Genomic DNA, 20,827 nt, shown 5'->3' on the forward strand with positions numbered 1-20,827 from the left:
AGGTATTTGTTTTAATGTGAACAGTTATAATACAATATAAATGGAGTTAAATAAACATAAAAACATTAACGAAAGCATTTAAACAGAAAACTTGCCGTTTTGACGGCGTGGTTGGAAACAGGTGTGGGGAGGAAGGAGTGGAATTACTGCTTTGAATCCCCTCTCCATGAGCACGTGACATTATAAAATCGGGGGAGACTTCCCTTTTCTGTAGCTTTGAGGTTGAAGAAAAAAACTTGTCCAGTGTCTGCTTCTTCTGCCTTTTTTTGTAAAACTCTTCGGTAATACGACATCACATTACGACAGACGCATGCCACCTTCATACTTTGAAATCATTTCCTTTTTCAATTCATTTGTTGGCCGCGTCCTTGTCATTACCTCACTACTATTAATTGCTCTTAATCTTCTTTGGAGCCATGATTGAGGATTATCTTATTAAAATAAAGCACAACAATCACTAAATAAGAAGGATGCGCACAGGTAAGGAACGACTGATCGTAACTGTCTCGAGCGCGAATGATGACATGCTGGTCGGTCACGTGTGGTTCACGTGGCTGTTCGTTATCCGAAATTTTGTTCGCTATCGGAGACAAATTTTTAACGAAATTTTTGTTCGTTATCCGAAATTTTGTTCGCTATCCGAGACAAATTTTTAGCGAAATTTTTGTTCGTTAACCGAAAAATTCGCTATCCGAGGCGTTCGCTAACCGAGGTTCCACTGTATATGCATACCTTATAGGAAGAAGTTTGTAATTACACTAAATCTGGTAAAACGGTATTAAAACAGCCCGTAAAAACTTGTGAAGGGTGGTGAGCCTTTGCTTGATGCTGTCATGGGTTTCATGCCACTCAAATGCAGAAAACAATAAAACGCTTTTTAAAAATATGAACGTAATAGGAGTAAAAATATGCCTTCAACAACTTCGAAAACACAAAGCAGCAAGACAGTAAAACATTAATAAATGCACTAATATGCATAAAGCAAATGCAAAGAAAGTTCATCCTGCTCAAACTATGAAAAATGAGGTAAAAGATGATATATGTTTCAAGTGTGTGTAGGTTATCTGAACACAAATGCGAAGCTAAAAATATTTTTAAAAGTATTTTAAGTTGCAAGCTTTTTGAAATCCGACTACCACGACGGGGTATATACGATAACTCTTTTAAAAATTAAGTTGGCCTTTAACAATTTGTGATAATTTGTTTCATTCGAGTTGATAAATATATGTAGACTGCGGCAATAACAAATGTGTAAATTAGATGGGTGGCTGCAACACTAAACATTGAACTTTGTTTTTTGTTTCTTTGTTTAGCAGCAACACGCGTTTACGCATAGAAACAAGCACTGCCTCAAACTAATGTTCTAGTGATGTACAAAATATACATGATTTTGAAAGTGACTTCAAGGGTAGGAAGGATGTTCTGATCTGATACGGATCCATGTTCACATGTTCACTTCAACAATGCTTTCTTTAAACATTAAAAATGCAGAACATGATAAGAAAAATCTTTTGATTGTCTAGTCGATGCTGATGAACACATTCTTGTCGGATATATTACTGAACGAAAGAGCCACAAATCATTGTCTTTGTGGTGTAAAGTGTGCACCTGAAACTGCTCCATATAATCGCCATTGTGTAATATAGCAGTTGATATTTTGCCGGCACGGAGCAAGGCGAGTTGTCTGTTAGAACCTGCACGAGGGTGAAGTGGAAGTGCACAGATCTCGCAGTCCACAAGTAACCTATTTCATACAGCCCTTCCTCGGTGGGGAAAGTTTACGATTTAAGCACGCCATGCAACCTGTTCCTGTAAAATATAAGTTTAAGTACGAGATACAATTTTTCTCGTGGTGTAAAATGTTCATCTAAATATTCAAATGAGCATGTAATTGATGCTGTTAACATGCTACCGAAAACCGGTGGGATGTAATATAGCAAGCTTCCTAACACTCATATGATAACTTTGTCCCGAGAATTCGCTGTCCCTATTTTCTGATGATTTCATTAACTATTATTGTTTTTGTTCCTACTTTGATCTGAGTGCAGCTAGAAAAAGTATCAAGAGGTAGAATCTTCTCTGGCGCAGTAATAACGAGCATCAAACAAGCGGAACCCTTGAAAGACATCGTCCTCCGTGTTGAGGGCGAGGAAGAGCGAGGCACTTCAATGGGGTAGGCACGCTTCCAGGGTACACCTGTCCAGCACGGTCGCTGCCTACCCCTGGGTAGCGTCTTGGTGTTACTCAGACTGGCAGTAGCCCGCGACTGATGCTCTCTCGTCTGCTCTGTGGATCGCAATGAAAGGCTCCCCTGAGTTCCACTCGGCAATTTGGCTCCCTCGACACGTTGCTACCACATCCAACAAGTTGGTTTTGGCAGGAAACAAAAGACTGTGACGGAAGCTGTAGTTAGATGAAGAACTTGCTGACCATGGGCTTGTCACGAATATTGTTTATGAAGTCGTTCCCATGGAGGAACTTGCTCTTGTTCTCGCTGTACGTCCAGTTGAAGTCGCCCACGTTGTGAGTACAACTTGCCTGTGATGCTGTTAAGGCGATGCAGCTCCAGTTTTTATGATTGCTTCTGCCACAAAATTGTTGTTGCTCGGCTCGGAAGAAGCATGGTAAGACTGTGTAAGACGCCAGGGACATTGTGAAGATGGAGGCTCCAGGTAAACGCCCAGGTCTGAGTTGCTACCAATCTTCAGGCCACTCAGCCCCGGACTTTGACAAGCTGGCCCGTCGCCGAACAGGTCTTCTTCCCGAATACAGTCCAGGCTGTAGTCTGCAATGGGACTGCGAGCCGTTGTTTCATCTCGAGGAGCAACACCAGTAGGAGTTCCTTGATGCTTTCTGAAAAATGACACGAATGAGTGATTAATATTGAAAATATTTTTATATGAGCACTACAAAAAAGGTCTTTATTTCTTAAAATCGTTTGAACTGTTCAAAACTTATATGAATTTTAATTTGAAAAAAGTAGGGAGAATTTTTTTTAGATTTACGATGAATTTAACAAATAAAAATTACTTTCATTATCTTACACCTCTGCATTAGATATTTTGTCTGTGTGTATATATAGATAGTTTCATAACTATAAAAATGCGATCGAAAAAGAAGAGACAAACATTTTCTGTATAAAGAAAGGTTACAGAATTTGTCGTAACGAGTTTGTGATATTTCATTAATTCAAAATGATTTAAAAAACATACAAGAAGAAAAATTACACACAATTTTACTATCTTCAATAATTTTCAACCAGGTAAAAGAAAACTTATTTGGGGTGTGTGTGTGCGTGTATGAAACTATTGTTAGTTTTTTGGTGTGTTTTTGTTTTTGGTGTCACCGAGAGTGACAAGTTTTGAACCAAAGAAGTCGGGGAAAATTGTTTAACTTTCTGAATAGTTAGGATTTGAAGATGTTTATACCTTTCAGGTATATCGGAAACCTTTTGTGTGAGATGACTTTCACCAGCAGAGATGCTTGGATTCCACGAATGTGTAGGTTTCTGCAAACGATACATTGATACAGCTTCAAATATTACTCTGACCTAGAGTGAGAAGTGTATGTGTGTAAGGAAATGGGAATGTAGAGTTTGCTTGTCCAATAACTGTGGCATGGATTCCATCTCTTCAAGTCTTCAGAAAATTAGATGCATACATTGAGGCTAGAATTATTGTGTATCATTGTAAAAATTATCACAACATTTACACATTAAATAACTTAATATTTAATATTTTATCTAGAACTTAATATTTTCTCGTCATACGAGGCAGCCTGAAGTAACAGTCAGGTGAGTTAGTAAATACCTCTTCCAACTTGACATCAAAGAACAAAGTGACGTTGTTATCGTTGTTGATGATGTCGCTGGCACTCGACAGCCGACGCTGGGTGATGTTGACAACGTCGACATACCCTTGAAATATCTCGTCAGGGGCACGTCCGTTGATGTTCTCTATCAGCCACTCTTCACAACGTGGGGCTCCTGTTTTCCAGTGCAGAACTTTTCCAAGAACAAATTGCTGAAAGATTATAACTTCATGTTATAAAATATAGTATATTGTGAATATTATTATTTTTACTGTGTTTAGATGGCAAAGTTGTACGTAAATTTTGAATTATGTGTGGGTGCAGATGTTGAATTATCTCTGGGCATGTGGGTTTGCCTTCGTGTGAGAGATGTTTTTGGTGCGATAGTGCTTCTACTGGAATAAATTACCCGCTTGACTGGAAAAATGGGGTCCAGAGAATCCCTGCGAAGTGCGTGTCGCCAGTCGCTTGCACAGCTGTCGTGGATGTGGAAATGAAGGATGACAAGAGAGTTGAGGAAATCGGGGTCTTCCACAATGGTGAGGGTCTGCCGAGCTAACCAGCTGTGTGTCTGTATGTCACCTGGCAAATAGTCCTGCACAATACAAGTAGTCAAAAGCTATTTTAGGCGTCAGTCAATGAAGGTAAGAGATGATGACATTCTAAACTAGAAGGGATCAATGTAAATGGGTATATGTATGATCGACTGCAAATTGTAGCTTTCCTAGTGACAGCAGTGAATATAAAGATACATCACCACCACCACCATCATCACCTAATTTCTTCTACATTTGAATACGTCTTCAGTTCTCCTTTTATTCCTAACTAAATTCCAAAAGCTAAGAATAGATTTTCAGAAGCAAAGATTTCTCTAAATTCGCTACACGTACCCTCTGGAAATCTTTTAATTGGATCCTTTTGTCCCAGAGATAAAGGAAAATCTTTACATTTCTTTGGTCGCGGGAGATGAACTTGTGTGATCCGAAAGCGAAAAGGTGAAGCTGTGAATGTTGGACATTACAGGCCGTACAGAAATAGCCACAGAAGCCCTTGGTCTTCACCAGAAGTTGACCATTTGGCAGCAACCTGAAGAAACCCACATCCAAGGAGCCATCATCCACGTCGGCTTCATCACCATCCTGGGACTGGAAGGATCCCGTGTTGTTTTTACTCATCTTCTCGTAGACCGTCTCCGAGGTCAGGACCAATAACCGGAAGCCGCCATCAGAGTTCCTGTCCACGTGATACACTTTGACATCATCATCGATGCACGACGATGGTAAAAAATGCGGTACCGTAATGTCCACCCACCTGTCAAACTGAAAACACTCATCTGCCTGGAACTCCACCACCGGACTCATGATGATCTCATTCTCCGGCAGTTGCAGGGAATAGTGAATGAAAGGCAGGTCGGTGGCAGTGGCAGCTCTGACATCTAGATAGCTGCCTTTCTTGACGGCATTGGGGGGTACTGACAGTTTGGCCTCGCTGTCGCGGATCTGAAGAGTCCCCCCTCTGCTGGAAAACGTGTGACATGCATGCCATTGGGTGCAGAACATCGGCGCCGGTTCCAGCACCGTGCTCACGCTGTCTGTCTGCGTGGTGGCGGAAGAGGCGTAGGTTGGGAACAGGTTCAGTGGCGCCACCTCGATGTCCTTCTTCAGCCAGTCGTCGCTTAGCGGGAGCCTAATCGGCAACCGGACCGAACTTTCAGTCGAAGTGGACTCCATGGAACTGATACTTTGCCTCGGACTTCCGCCAAGAGATTCCGACATGAGAGAGTCGTCCACTTGCCATGAAGTGTTGGAAGTTTCTGACGAGGCACGACGACTTGGTGACAGCCTTATGGACACACCAGAGTCCGGACAATAATCTTCCATAATATCCTCATCCCATTTTCCGCCGTTTTCTACAGTTCCTTTGTTAATATTTCCAAAATATTTGCTATAACCAGAAGCGCTGTTAAGTAGGTTCAAGACATCCTTTTCTCGCCTTCTGGCCATTCCGAGTCTTTCTTCCCCTGAAAAATTCTCACGACAGACAGGAAATTCCAGTTCTTGTGGCAATTCTGGCAAAGACTGCGTGTCTAAGATTGTCTTATCTTCTGTATTGCCCTCCCAGTTTGTTGCTAGTACCTTGGCAGCCAATGGCTCCGTTTCAATAGTACCTCTAGTGCCTCTCTCGATTTTCTCTGACGAGTCTTCGCTAGGATCCACGTTGGGAGAAAAGACTTGTAAGCTACTCGACATAAAACATTTACGACTTTTTCTTCTCGCAAAATGAACAAGGAAGGCGGCTATTGTCAGGATAACCAGCGTTATAAAGAAGATACCTGAAGAAAAACAAAACACATGGTAAATATGTAGAGAGCGCACGTGCATTTTATTGTCTTTGTGAATCACTCCCCCCTCCTCCTCCACTACCACACCATCACCGATGTTAGCATTTTGTCCATTTCTATCTTGAGCCTAGTATGTATTGGGAAGATGCACACTTTAAACGAATCATCATCATTTTTAAGGCAATAATTATACATACATAAGATGCACATACATACATACATACTCGTTTTCTACATTCCGTATCTGCATGTGTGGCTGGCTGTTATCTTTACAGTATTTTTACAGAAAGTATAGCCTGCTTCATCTCAGTGACACCTGAGTAGATGATATAAGTTACAAATGTCGACTCACTTAATTCGATAGGTAGTGAAGAGCCTGTATCTGTCTTTTCTCCGGATCTTGCGATTCCTGCCTCTTCGAATGAAATTGCCTCGTTGTTCCTGTGACATGATATGACAGAAGTTTGTGAGACCTTTCAATATTCTTTTGTTTTAGTATTATTTATAACTGATATTCACAAAAGATTCTGTAGTAAGATAGCAGAGGTATAGTTCTTACAGACAATTTGTACGCAATTTTCTAGAAAGAAGAGATATTTATAGTTCTTTATTGTGTTCATTTGCATTGATAGTCACAGATATTTATAGTTCTTTACAGTGTTCACTTGCATCAATACTCAGAAATATTTATATCCTACACTAGCTAATAGAGGTACTAAGAGATCTTACAACTATTTGTTACTTGGATGTCAAGAGAACAACTTTTAAAACTTTATGTGGTTGTAGTTACTTTTAAATTTAAATTTACATTTAAATGGTTTGACTGTACACAGTACATCTACCTTTCTCCTGAAGCCTCTTTAGCTCTGGAGCGCTTTACCACAGTAGTAGTCAAATAACCAGGCAAATTCACTTTAGCAGCGGCTTCTGTTGACACTGAAGCTGGAGGTCCACTTGCTTCTGGAATATGCCATGAACATTTATTTATTTTGCACTACGACTACGAGGTCCGAAAACATTTCAATAATCATGTCGAAAGTAAACAAAAAGTGAAAGTCGATACTGAAAACAGGAGTTGTCAGATATAGTTCTATGGTGAGTATAAGTGAATCTGTCTTGTTTCTCGTCGTTTACAAATCTCAGCTTACCCGAGTCGACCCCAGACTGGAAAGTGGCGGAATTAGTCTGTGGTGTGTACTCTGCTTTCTCGTTGTTTTTTCCATTCCTTTCAGATAACATAGAAACAGGAAATTGTCAACATTATCGCCATGTTTAGTTACATTTAATTACATCTATAACTGCTTAAAAATATGTATTTTTTACATACACACACACACACACACAATGTAAGCGATATTTGGATGAATAATGTAAGTAACATTTGTTTCAAGTTTTTGGTTGTCAGAATACCTCTTGGAGTAGTTTGCCGCCTTCATCAATGGTCTCACGGGCGATTTCGCGCGAATAGATAGTAAAACAAGAGTAACTTCAGGAGTGTAGTTTATCGAGGTTACAGATGGAAGTTCAGTCGAGGCTACAGACACAGGTTCTGTCGAGACTACGGCTGGAGTTTCGCTGGTTGCTGTGGGAACCCATCACAGGTGATAACAATTAGCGCCTTTGCACAAGTTGAAAGTATTTGAAAAAGCCTTATCAATGTAAACAGTGTAAAAAATATACAAACATTGCCTTTTCGTCTATATTTGTATGACAGGCTAGCTAGCAATTTCTGTGTGCGATAGTCCATACCCAAACCAGTTTATCAAGATGTAAAGTCAGATGCAGTGGCGTAGGAAGATGCTCGACTTTTGGGTGCCAACTCTATGCTGACAGTGAGCGATGTCAGCCTCCTCAGCAGCTTTTTTGAGGGGCGGCTGCCCCCTTTCCCCCTTCTCCTCCGGTTCCTACGCCACTGGTCAGACGTACACACGGTTACGGAAGACCATAAACAATGAATGAAGGGACAATTGCCAAGATTAAGTTTTAAGGTTTAAGCCAACCTTGTGAATGAAGAACACCGCCGGAAGAATAAATCTGAGGTATTCTGAAAGCAGAAAAAGCTCAGTTTGTTAACTTAAGTTTTAATAAGATATGTCTAAGATAGTCACTAAGGAATTGAAGTTCTCTCTTCGTCCTTTTTTGTCTGTCTCCATATATATCTTCCACAATGACTTTCTTAGACAATGCAACGACCTATCAGGCCTTTCTTATTCGTATTTATTAGCGGGTCATATTTATCTTGCAATGCTTATCAAATGGCTGTTGGATTAATGTAGCCTCTGAAACTTATGAATCTTCTCATATATGGACAGAAAACGCGAAAGCTTATAATAACCGGAACTATAGTGGAGAACATCTCAGTCGTCTGTTTTTAATTCTCTTTTTCTTATATATCTTTGAGCTCTGCATTTTAGAATTTTATTCTAGTCGCCAAATTGAATTCAGGTGGGTTTTTGTGTTTCCTTCGAGCTTTCTCCAAAAAGTCTACACGGATGTATTTTCAAAAGGATTTTTCTGACATTAGTAACTATTTTATGAGAGCCTTACCCTTTCTCCTTGGATGTTCGATCACGAATCTTTTTTTCTTTCCAGTGTCTCTTTTAAAAATACAGAAAAATTCAAATGCAAAGAAGCGTTAGTGCAAGCAAATTTCACTCGTCGTTAATATGTTTCAAACTCATTGGTACATAAACAGCGCACACATCAATACGTGTAATGTATATAACATCCGATATAGTGTGATATGCTATAGTACACAATCACACGATGATGCATCTATGTCTACTTTGTTCGTGTATAAAGACAGAACATACCACAATAAACACAAGTACTGAGATCTCACGGTTCGTACTTGCAGTGGTGAGCAGAGTGCAGCCTCCATTTTCCTCTGGACGGCCCGCTGTCTGGACTCCGAGGCATTGAGCTCAAGGCGACTGTGAACATGAATGAGCACCAGTCCTTGTCCTCTCTTTGTAGTGCAAGCTGTTCACAGATGAAGCACTGTCAGGCTTGACGAGAGGGAGGGCTGGTGTACCTGGGCCCCCGGTGTGGAAGGGGCCCGGGCTTGATAAGTATTTTTTTCGGGTTTTTTAAAAAGCAAGAATAAAAAGAAAGAGCATCACTAGAAAAAAATTAATAAAGTTACATTTCAAAGAACCCTTTAAAGTGTAGGCTTCACCACCACTAGAGTAAGTGCTACCTCTAATAATTGTACTGAAATCTGTGACGACTGTCACATCACACATAAAACCTTGCATAATCATAAATGTTCGTTTCTTTAATCCATCGAGTTTTTCACTTCCACTGTTCACATTCTCCTATAGGAGGAGTACGAATTGATCTTTTAAAGTTACCTTTCCTTCATTTACTTACTGACCACTCACGTGCACACATATTCATCTCCTGCAGTGTTGTAGAGCCTAGCTGTGTACACTCTTCCTAGCGGTGGCTGTCTATACTTACACTACGAAATGTAGATATTGATGCTGTAGAACTTGTAAGCATAGTGTTTTATATACAGAAATAAGACACAATTACAATTAATAATTAATGCAAGGGACCCGGAAAGGTCGCCTGCACCAGGGCCCGAGCTGCCTTTCGGCGACCCTGACCCTGACACACAGTAGTCAGAACTAAAAATAGTGACAGCTCATCACTATATATATATATGTCCGTTTATTCATGCGTTGATTTATTTACTTCATTTGGGGGTACTGCACAGGTAAACATATAATATTTGAAAGGAGATGCATATAATGCTGACACACACACACACTGATATTTCGGGCTGAATGAACTTGTCTTACATAAAGTGAAGAGCTCCCTGGTGTCGGACTCTGACGGCGATGCACACCGAGGTATGCGCAAACGACGCTGGCAATGGCGGTGAAGGTGGCGCCGCTGCCACGCCGTTTTTTTATTCTTTTCTTGGCACTTGGACTTTTTAAAACATTTTTTTCTTCTGTCTTTAGTGTTAGGCTTATTCACAATTTTAAGCACGTGTATCTGGAGACACACAAAACACAAAAGAATAAACGAATATATATATAGGAGACCTTATCGCGCGCACGGAAACACACACGCACACTTACAAACACTACTTTTGTATGATGTGTTCCAGGACCGTTAAAACGTCTGCATATAGCCTTACAATTTTACTGTCTATGATATTATCCAAATAGGCAAGACAGAGGCAAAATAAGTTTGAACCTGCACATGCTGGCAGAAGTGGGAAGTATAGGGTTTAGTCCTTTTCAGCAGCTTTGATGTCAGCGGCTCCAAAGTCAACGCCAGCTTCTCCTTACATTCTGAAAAATATTTACTCGTTTCATTGTGGTCCTGAATCAACTACTGCTACTAGCATCAGCTACTACCACTCTTAGTATTCACAACTAATACTAGCATCACCTTATCAGTAATTTATTAGACAAAGAAATGTATAGGATACAAGACATACTAAGTACATACCACAGAAAGAAATGCATGTGTGCGTGTGTGTGTGTACACAATTTGATGGGATTTTCATCACACATTTTCTGCGTGCACACACATTTTTTTTTCTGTATAATGTTGAAGTAAGTATTGTGTCATATGCATTTCTTTCTTGAACCGGACTAAACGGTTTTTCACTCACTCATTCACTCGCCTACTTATTCACACGCGCACTCATTCATTCACTGAAAGAAGTCCCAGCATGGATCCCCCACTGTACCTATCTTCAAGAACCCTTCACTCCGATTGACGCACAGGCTATCCTGAGTGTCCTCGCATTCCGCCGACACTTCCACGTCTTCCGGGCACTTTGGGCATGCACGGCATGCACCGCGCCTCGACAGGAAGTAGCCATGTCCGCACGCCTGGCCGCTTGATGAATGAAGTCTTCTCAATGAGTCGCCTGCCGTCTGCAATAATACCACAGTCGACATTCAGCGATGGTTGTGACTAACTAGATGAAGACTGAAAAGTGACACACATGCCTGTGTGCTCGTTAACTGAGAGCAAATTTTACACAGGCACGACCGACCTCGAACGCATGCACGCGCGCACACACATAGAATGAGAAAGCAATTTACTTACATGATATGTCAATTGCGAGATGAAGAGCAAAGGGAGAAACAACAATTTTTGAAGAGACATTTTTCGCGGTGTTTCAGGCCAGGCAGCAGGGAGGCAGGTTTGTTCTGGAGATGCGTCCAGCCAGCATCACAGTCACGTACACAAGAAGCTGCAGACAGAAAATGTGTGTAGCATGCATGGCAAGTGTGACGTCACGTGGACAATATGCTGTGTCCACTGAATGTGTGTAGCATGCACAGCATTGTGTGACATCATGTGTACAATAAGTTGCCGACAGATTACTGCAGCCTTGTTGACAGTTATCGGGAAAACCCAAGACACCTTCATGTATTTTTAGGTCTGTCTCACCTAAGCTTTTTTTAGCCGGTTGGCGCTCATCCTAGACCAGCAGGAGCTGAATAGTTGAAACCATGAAGATAATGAATCAATGCTCAACTAATGATAACTTTTAAGAAAACAATCTTCGAAGTACTCACATTCAGGTCCCGTTTTTTGTCTAGAAACAATTGAGAATGACCGAAAGCAGGTGAGGTGGTCCAGTAGGATATAGGTCAAGTAGGATGTAGCAGCGGTTGTCTCGGTCCTTTTGAAGCCTCGGAGTAGCACAAAGGTGTAACAAGCCAAACAGGACTGGTGACACGAACATTGCGCATCAGTCATCAAGAGAAAGGTGAACTTGAAGACCGTGAAATGTCCCACGTGTAAACATTTTTTATGTTCCTGTGCTTCTCGGGTGTCGCAATGGAGGATTTAGCTGCGTCCCATGATGAGTAGATTAAAAAAATTCACCAATCGCAGCTCGGAGGCTTCCTTCGGGAAATTCCGGAAATCAGTACACATAGGTCAAAAGAAAGTACATATTAAGGTTTTCAGAGTCTTTGCTTCGGTTACCGCAGAGTGCGGATCTGGGCGGACAAGAGCTCTATAATGACCATGATCATATCACAGAGTATAGTAAACGATTCTGAACTATCCTGTTGAAAAGGATTTTAATTCATAGTTTTGTTTATACACACACAACTTAGTGTAAGAATCTTTTGCAACCCGAAGCGAATATCAGTGTGTTTATGGTTAGACTGGCTTCTGGACCCAGATCCGCGCCGGTTCGACACCCGAAGAATCCTCCGGTCGATCCAGCTGCCCAAAAGGAGTACCTGACTCCATATCGAGCTAGGAGAGGGAGAGCAGACGAGCACAACGCTTTACCCCGAGAGTAGTGAGGTCTCTGACACCTCACTCCCTAGGTTAGGGAAGGACCTTTAGCACTACCATACAAATAAGTCATGATTACATATTTGATAATATGTGATTGGTTAGGAAGACCATTTAAATACTAAAACATCTTTGTGTTTGATTATCATTATTGTAATTTGTGTCTCTGTCCACAGCTCTTTCGATAGTATTTCACTTTGCTACATTTTATTAGTATTTCACCTCGTTGTACAGTAATCCAAAACATTGGAAAAAAACACACGAAGAAATACAGCTCACAAATAATAATCCAAAATGCCAGAAATTATTAGTGATTTCTACAATGTATTATCCGTCTGTCCCTTGGTTCATCCGTCCGTCTGTTTGTCATTCGGAGTAGGGAAAAAAATGTGGCACGGATAAGAAGGGATGGATGGAGTGGGAGCTTCCACCCATCTCTCCCTGTTAGCCATCATGTGAGCTCTTTAATTCCCGTCCTGCACCCTCCCTCACAAGTCCACCCCTCTGAAGGAGCTGTTTGCCAGCGCCCCGCCTTTGTCTCCGGAACCGGATATTGTATTATTCCAACTCGTGTCGCTGTCAAAAGAAAGCGCGCGGCACCAGCACAATAATTCCGAAAACGGCAGGGACGGATCAGAAAGCAATCGCTCTTTGACCTCATCAATGTCTCCAATGGAGCCTGTCTCGGCCAGCCCCGACCATAACACAGGTTAATCGTGTGGCTCGGCACGCCAAGACCACCATTCCTTTCGTGGCCTTTTACCACTCGCACCTCATTGCCCGCATTACCTCCCCTCATATTGGGCGCGGACTCGGGGAGTTCAAGTGGCACAGACTGCGCGTGATTGAACCGGCAAATTTTTTTTTCTTTATTTTCATGACTACCTTTCTTTCATCTTTTTCGTTCTTGGGAAGAGATGTGCTGATGGAGAAGATTTTCTAGTAAATAAGCAATATTGTCACGAATATTAGAAAGATCCCTAAGCAATGATGAAGTCGTAGAGCGAGCCATTGTCGTGATTATCGTCCAACACCGATGACACAAAATACACGATTCCTCTCATTTTGAGAGCAACCTAACTACAGTTGTTTCGAGTTCAATAACTCGCTCCCTTGGATTTCCCTGGTCCAATTAAACTTTTTTCCGCATTAACACTATTTCAGCCTTGTTCTCGGAAGCGTACCTCATCACCCGCATTACCTCCCCTAATATTAGCCGCCGAAGTGTTGCCTTGGCAACGCGCGCCATCCGTCAGGGCAGGTCGTTTCCGGTGGAGGAGCAGACGACAGACGAGAATGCCTGGAAGTGTGCACGCTGCCGGGCGGTTTGGAATTGACTCTATTTGATGTCCTCAGCACCGTCTGAAGTCTAATGAATGGTGCCGCTTATAGGCCGGCCCCAACATGGCGGCCAGCGCGGAGTTATCGAGGGGGAAGAGTTGATGGTGTCGAAAATTTCCTTGTGGATGCTAATTTTCATGGGTGATTATGGGATGAACTCAAGTAGAGGGTGTTAAATGGGTTGGGAGGAGGTGGGCGGGGGCGCGGGGTTTGGGTATTCTGGTCCACAACAAATAAGGCGGGTAGAGTTTGGCCCTTGCTGACGACCCGGCATCAGATCAAGCGGGGTTTCTTTGAGCCTCGTTCTGACAGCTCAATTCTTTTAGGATATTAGCAGTTTTTATTTGTCTTTGAGTAAAACGAATGACGGATGCTGTATGTTCTTATTCTTGCAATACAAATATTCACGAGAAGTCAATAATACTCACAAGACAGCAATCAATAAACAAACACTCTGAGAAGAATCAAACGATTTACATGATCCTCTCATGTGATGAACTAAAGGAATTAATGAACGTAAACTTTGTGACTTTCCAAATTTACCGCCATCTTGTCTGCATAAGTTTAACTCACAAATACAGCAAACATTTCATCAGCATGTCACACATTCTACAAACATTGTTTCAATATTGACAAACAAAAGGTAAAAAAAAAAAGAATTGCAAGCGTTCCAATTTTTCAGGTCGTTAAGAATGTTTGAGGTGTTAAAAGTCTAACTTTTATCGGGGGCAATTTTTTTTTTTTTTTTTGGTGAGAGTGATGCCCATCTCTCCTTTTTCCGCTGGTTACCTTTCCCCACCTATCTACAGTCAGATACACATTCCCGACAGCTGGGTCGACTGAGGGGCTCGCTTCGCCAGAGTGTATCGAACCGACGCCTTCAGGTTGGGAGGCCAATGTTGTAAGCTCTTGGCTCTGCCCCTCCTCCCACAAACCAAACTAAACCTCAACTTTTTCTTTTCAGTATATTTGACAATCAGCATCGCTGAATAAAATCAATAAATATTTGAAAGCTTATTTCTCACCAGACAGTTATTATGCCATGTCTTGCCTTTCCGACTGATAACGCACAATCCGCTCTTTGTATACAAATAACTAAATTATATACACGGTGTTAGGGATAGGTTACATAAAGGCATGATATACACAAGGGTTCGTTTCTTTTCCATGACAGCCATCTTCGTCTTTCTGATCGTAACGTACGACACTAGTTCCTTGCTCTAACATCTTGCTTTTTTCAGTGCCCAGTCATCTGAAGGATGTAAACCAGGGTCAGTCTTGTAAATCACCTGTATCCATGTGATGTAGGTATTAGTCTGGTGAAAGGTGGCTGGACAGTGACAAAGGGACTGTACTGAGTATCCAGGCTTTATTGTTACATACGCAGCCTTTGATCGGCTTTACCTGCAGTTAAGTATGTAATTTGTTTTCTTTTGAACTGTGTCTACAGAAGGTAATTCTTCTGTCTGACGGCCTGACTGTGTCACTGACTGTACCACACTGACGATTAGCTTCCCAGATAACAACAGCAAAGTTAGCCGGCCCTCTTGGCTGTTGTTACAAAACTGAAAGCAGCCAGCAGTCGCTGACACCATGATGACAGACAGAAACCCGACTAGACGACAGGTAAAGAGGAAAGTAAACAGACTTATCTCTTCCCATCCTCCACGGAGGGTCCCACAAGACAGACGTGCGCCGTCAGACCCGGATGTGCGCATGCAGAGAGCGTGACATGGTGCCTACCGCGTCAGCAGTGCTCACTGGTGCTGACGTCAGTTTGGGAACTGATGGCGTGGAGAGGAGGATGTGACGTTAGCAACAAGGTGTCACGTGACCACTGTGTATGCTTTAAATGCATTTCGTATGCTTGTATAAAGATGTTTATGCGCGATACCTGAATTTCTGTGTGTGTCTAGATTTTGCGTATATGTATATAATATTATATATTTGTAATATTTATAAGCATGTATAAAAGTAGATATGCAAATAATGTGCTTACACGTATACATATTTATCTGTATGTATTTTTAATTTGTGTCGATAGATAGATGACAAGTACAGTGTCTTGCACAACTTTCCATTGCAAGTCTTCCGAAAGCTGACATTAATAAATTAATAAATTAGCCGACCACAAGTAAATTATGGAAGCAATTACACGTTACGCACACACCCAGTGACCGCATGATGAGCTCCACTTTCTCGGGGTTGTGGGAGGATGTGGATGAAAGCCCAGTGTCGGGAGGCGCCCACTCCAGCGAGCCGGTGACAGTCCCTTGTGACCGAGTGTTTGCTGGCCGCCGGTCACCAAGCCGATTATCTCTCAACACTCGACCGGCCATTGAAAGCTGAACGAGGTCCGTGGGCTAAGCCCCGGTGTTATTCTTGGCGGTTTTCAATGAGAGGCCATTTCGCAAATTGGACTTTACAGCTTTTCACACCCACGTACTCTCGCCAGCGGCACCAGACTAAGGAGGAGCGGTGGTACCAGGTAGGGTGGGGTAGGGGTGGCACATCATAGGCCACAGGAAGCTCGTTATTTGTTTTGTGTTTACCTGCCGGGCTTAAACTGTTTCTCGCGATTCGTCCATGGTAGGTGCTGAGTGGTCAGCAGTCTTTCTGTCGACTTCTCAAAGTCTTGTGACCGTCGTGACTCCCAGGTGGAACTTAGACATCTTGTCTTTCAACTTGCCGACTGAAATTCACTCCCATAAGCGACTGTAGTTCTGACCCCTGTTCTGAACCACCGACATGTGACGTTCATTTGAACCACTAACAATTCAAGTGAACAGCTAGCATTTCACTCTGCAACAGTCACAGGCCTTGGGCGTCTTACATCTGTCTTTTACCTACGGGCTTGAGGCCATGGAACTTTCCACACTAACGTTTTACCTACAAAAGTAAAACAACTGGTTGAAAAATTAGCTGCGACTGATTGCGATTGATCGGTTTGTTAATTACTCATCTACGGAATGGACTTTTGTTTGTCATGTGTTCTTTATTGGTTTGTTGATTGTCGGTTCGTTTTTTGTCTGTTTATTGTCAGACTGATTTTCTTCTGTATGTTAATTGTCCGTCTGTTCATTGTCCACTTTCTGACAGTTTGTCTACAGACGATGTGTCACTCCCCCAGCAGATGTTGTCAGCGACCTTTTCACATACTGGAGTCGACGTCGTTGCATTGAGTAGACTGGTGACGGATATTGTTTCACGTGTCAGGTTCAGCCACCCACCACCCGACTCACATCTTCAGACCTATTCGACCCTCTTTCTACTTCCCAAGCTTATCCGCCGAATCATAACGTTTTACCATAACGGCCTTATCACATGACGAAGGTTCCAAGTGAAGTCTCTCTCTCACACATACACACAGCACACGGTACATACATGCGTACTCAGCACTCTGCGCAAAACGAGCTTCACTTCCATCCCATGACTTTATTACACACCTCGTCTCTCTTCCTGTCCACTTCACTCTACAGCTCGCTCACTTGTTTTCTTTAGCCTGTCACGCCCGTTCCACTCACAATGTGTCTCCAGCACAACACACTCCGGACACCCAGCCTGAAAAGAAAAGAAAATTAAATGGAGTCTGAAATGAGGGACATGTAAATAGTCTGTGAATAGGAAATACAAATAAGCCCCCCCCACCCATCCCCCCAGCAAGATGTAAGTTCTCTCCTGTCCTGTTATTCTTGCCTCACTTCTCCACCCGGGCGATCGTATCTCTGCTGCCCTGGAACTTCGGGTAGGTGCGTTCTTGAAGAGGAAGGTCATTTCTGTGGTGGAGGATAGCTCTGACGCTGATTGTAAAAGGCTGATTCTGTCATATCATCTAAGCTTTTATCATTATCATCTTTAACAAAATATGAAAAAGACACACGAGGGTTTAGTCGATGCTTATTTTCCAGTGATGAAGCAGATCCTGATTGAACTCTCAGTTCAGTGGACTACGAAGACCGAGGCAAATGACAAAGTGGATCTGATAAACCTAACTATCGTCGTCACATGGTTGACTTGCATAATTGGGAAGTTTATGTTTATCTTCGATGGGGGAGTTTGATTCTCACTGTGATCACATACATCATTAGCCGAGAGGAGATTAGATAAGTTACACGAGGGCTGGCTAGTGGCTTGCGTGAAGTCACAATCCCGTCATCGACTTAATTGACTTTCGTCAGGAAACACCGAGTGACGTCCTTGCTGCCCGGTCGGCTGGTGCTCCAAACAAACGCAGCTTGATGCTGTCAGATGTTGTCGGAAGCGGTATCCCCTGTGGCTAACTTGACTGAAAGGACTGCTCCTATCAGGTTCTTGAGTTGTTGAGATTGTTTTCTCCTTTAGGGCTGCTTGTACATTTTCCAATTCGGACACCGGCTGGCATGGTCTATTACCCTTAGGACGACACTAAATGACAAAACCTTCCCTGTTCACTGCGGTTGAAAATTGACTTAGTTTCTTCGTGGTCAGCTATGACACTCCCCTCCAGGTTTTCTGCTCCATAATGTAACTGAAACATAATTTAAGGCGCTCAATGGACGCTTTTCTAGTGCCCTGCCCCTACTCCTATCTCACTGTCCAAATGACCCCAGAGAAGTTACCAATCAAAAGACGGTCATGCCATTCTCTGGACTCGGACCACTCACATCTCAATTATACGCCATGCTAGATTTTCTTTCTCCACTGACCGCCCAAGTGTGGGTGGCACGGTTTTCCTTTCTTTCCTCGGGGACAAAAGCCGCGATGGGTTGCACAACACTCACCATTTTGCGAGAGTTAACCGTCCACTTACTTGAGACCTTGTATAATGCCTGTTACCAGACCGCAAGGATCAGTGACCATCAGGAGATGGATGGGTAGGGTCTCGTCAGGATGAGCAAGCAAACGGGAGGATCCGCCTAACTCGGCGGTTCATTGAGGCGGACAGAAAAGCCAGGTCCCGTCAGAGAGAAAGGGGGCTTTGGCCGGTGTCGAACACTACGACTCCGGAGACGATAGATTGCCTATGAAGATACACTATGAAGCCACAATGTCCTTCACTTCCACGCCATTAAACACGAAAGTATCTGAAAGAGATGAGGTCCACCTTGATGTCCACCAGCGCACGACCACAGCGCTGAACCCGCCTCAGTTTCCTCTCCTGTAGTCTCGCACAGGTAGGAGGCACACCGGAGAACAATGATCTCCGTGACGGGGGTCAAGGTGGAAGCGAAGTTTCTAGCACTGAGAAGACAAAAAGGGAAAGGAAAAGGACATCCCTCTGAACATCCGCCAGAAATTACTGCCACCTCTCCCTATCCTCGCCCACCCACCCACCTTTAACATATCATGTTTGTCAATGCAAACAATCAATGACTTCCTGTGTACTGAGGAAGAAGAAGAACCGGGTGTACGAGTGACTCCGACATGGAGTATACACAGCAGTCTGACCCTGAACCTGGCCCTGACCCTGACCCTCTCCCCAATGTGAAGGGGATACCTGATGCAGTTCTGAGATCCCACCTGCTGGGGGTTGAGGTTTAGTCGAATTTGGCTTGGGAAGCGGGTGGCGAGAAGGTTCGTTTGAAATTGCCTTTGGCATCCCCGTGCAGCTGTTGTGTGGTGTGACAAGGACGGGTGGTCGTGAGTGGGTGTCTGCCTTTTCGTGATCTTACGCGAGCTTTAATTAGCGCCGCAGGGATCCCACCCCAGTCCCAGAGTGTACAGTGCAACCTGTGCCGCTCAAACGATGAAAAAGGGAGAGGTAAAAAAAATGTTATCGTCACGTGATCAGAGCATGCTTTTCTGACATGTCTTTGAAATTAATTTAATTTCTTTGGCGATGCATAGTTTTTCTTAGAAATCTTAGAAAGCCATTGCTGCTTTAAAAAATAGTAAAGGTTCCAATTAGAGCTAAAGTTGTCTCAGGGACGTCTGCTTTACTTAACCTGTCCTTGTCAGGCGTGTGGCAGGTGAATGACAACAGTGGCTGATGGTGTGAACTGTTCAGCTGTCGAAGGACACATCGGAGACCTTGTCCTGTCGTCTTCTGTTTTTGACGACAAAACACCTCGACTGCTCCTCGATCAATTCTATCATGCCACCCTGTTCATGGTCTCGTTCGTTAGCTGAAAGATAAAGGAAAGTGTTGTTGAGAATTGTTGTCGCCCTTGTATCATCAGCTACCTGTCAAAGTTCCTCAAAGATGATGAACCCGCGTCAGGCTGGAAGGTGGGAATAAAATGGCGGCAAGAGACATGAGGGTCCTCTGTGCGCTGGTTCTTTTATGAAGGCATTGATGTGTCCACTAAAACTTTTTTTGATGAGACTGTTCAGAGAGGAAGGCGTACGGGATTAGTAGAGGGTGTGTGTGGGGAGGGGGAGAGAGGGGGAGGGGTGGAAGCAAGGAAGTAGCTGGACAAACATGCGGGTCACGGTGGCCTGGGTTTGAATTGTTCCCTTCCATAATGGCCTGGGTGTCGTTCATTGGGGGTGGACCTTGGGACAGACACTGTGACAGTTCTAAATGACTTGCTTTTCACTGATTAGCTGAGATGGTCTCTCTTACTCACAAAATGGAAATGGGCTGCAGGCTCTGTCGATACTAGGTTACTAATATATACAATGGGTTGGGTTGATAGATGCTAGAAATGTGGAGCTAATACATACACAGGACGGGGTGAAGTAATACAAGAATGTTGAGATAGAACGAGGATACATACACTGGTATAGGCTGAAGTATATACTGGAATGTATGCCTAATACATACAAAACATATACAAGAATGTTCGGATGAAGCAAGATGAAAAATTTTAAACTCATGCTACGATAAAAACAATTAAAAAACGGCCCAACACACACACACAAATTCACAAATTTGTGGAAATAGTATCAAACCTTTAGTGACCGACATCGATCTCAGCTAGAATATCAGTGAGAAGTTGTGCTTCAATCTTAGCTAAAACTTGTTTATGCGAGTGTGAGACCACTCTTTGACCACGGCCTTTATTTGACTCGGTCGAATTGCACAAGATGCCGTGCACACTACAGGAAAAATATACCCAACAGATA

At 43.0% G+C, this 20,827-nt stretch overlaps 1 protein-coding gene across 2 annotated transcripts; it reads right to left on the reverse strand.

Moving 5' to 3' along the window:
• Positions 1-600: 600 nt before the first annotated feature.
• LOC112564983 lies at positions 601-11,986 on the reverse strand. Of its 2 annotated transcripts, none has more exons than XM_025240186.1 (17): positions 11,704-11,986; positions 11,228-11,375; positions 10,863-11,052; positions 10,361-10,458; positions 9,958-10,156; positions 9,003-9,133; positions 8,699-8,748; positions 8,152-8,195; positions 7,562-7,733; positions 7,300-7,376; positions 6,994-7,108; positions 6,504-6,592; positions 4,701-6,142; positions 4,220-4,405; positions 3,810-4,022; positions 3,429-3,508; positions 601-2,853 (listed from the first exon to the last, which is right to left on the reverse strand). In XM_025240186.1, exons 2-17 carry the CDS (start codon positions 11,285-11,287, stop codon positions 2,550-2,552), a joined length of 3,450 nt encoding a protein of 1,149 aa, XP_025095971.1. In that variant the 5' UTR covers positions 11,288-11,375; positions 11,704-11,986; the 3' UTR covers positions 601-2,549. The 2 variants fall into 2 exon arrangements, with proteins under 2 accessions (XP_025095971.1, XP_025095970.1); XM_025240185.1 differs by having other exon boundaries at positions 6,994-7,111.
• Between the last annotated feature and the right edge of the window lie 8,841 nt (positions 11,987-20,827).

Source organism: Pomacea canaliculata, linkage group LG5 (assembly GCF_003073045.1).
Source record: "Pomacea canaliculata isolate SZHN2017 linkage group LG5, ASM307304v1, whole genome shotgun sequence".
In the NCBI taxonomy this organism is placed as follows: domain Eukaryota; kingdom Metazoa; phylum Mollusca; class Gastropoda; order Architaenioglossa; family Ampullariidae; genus Pomacea; species Pomacea canaliculata.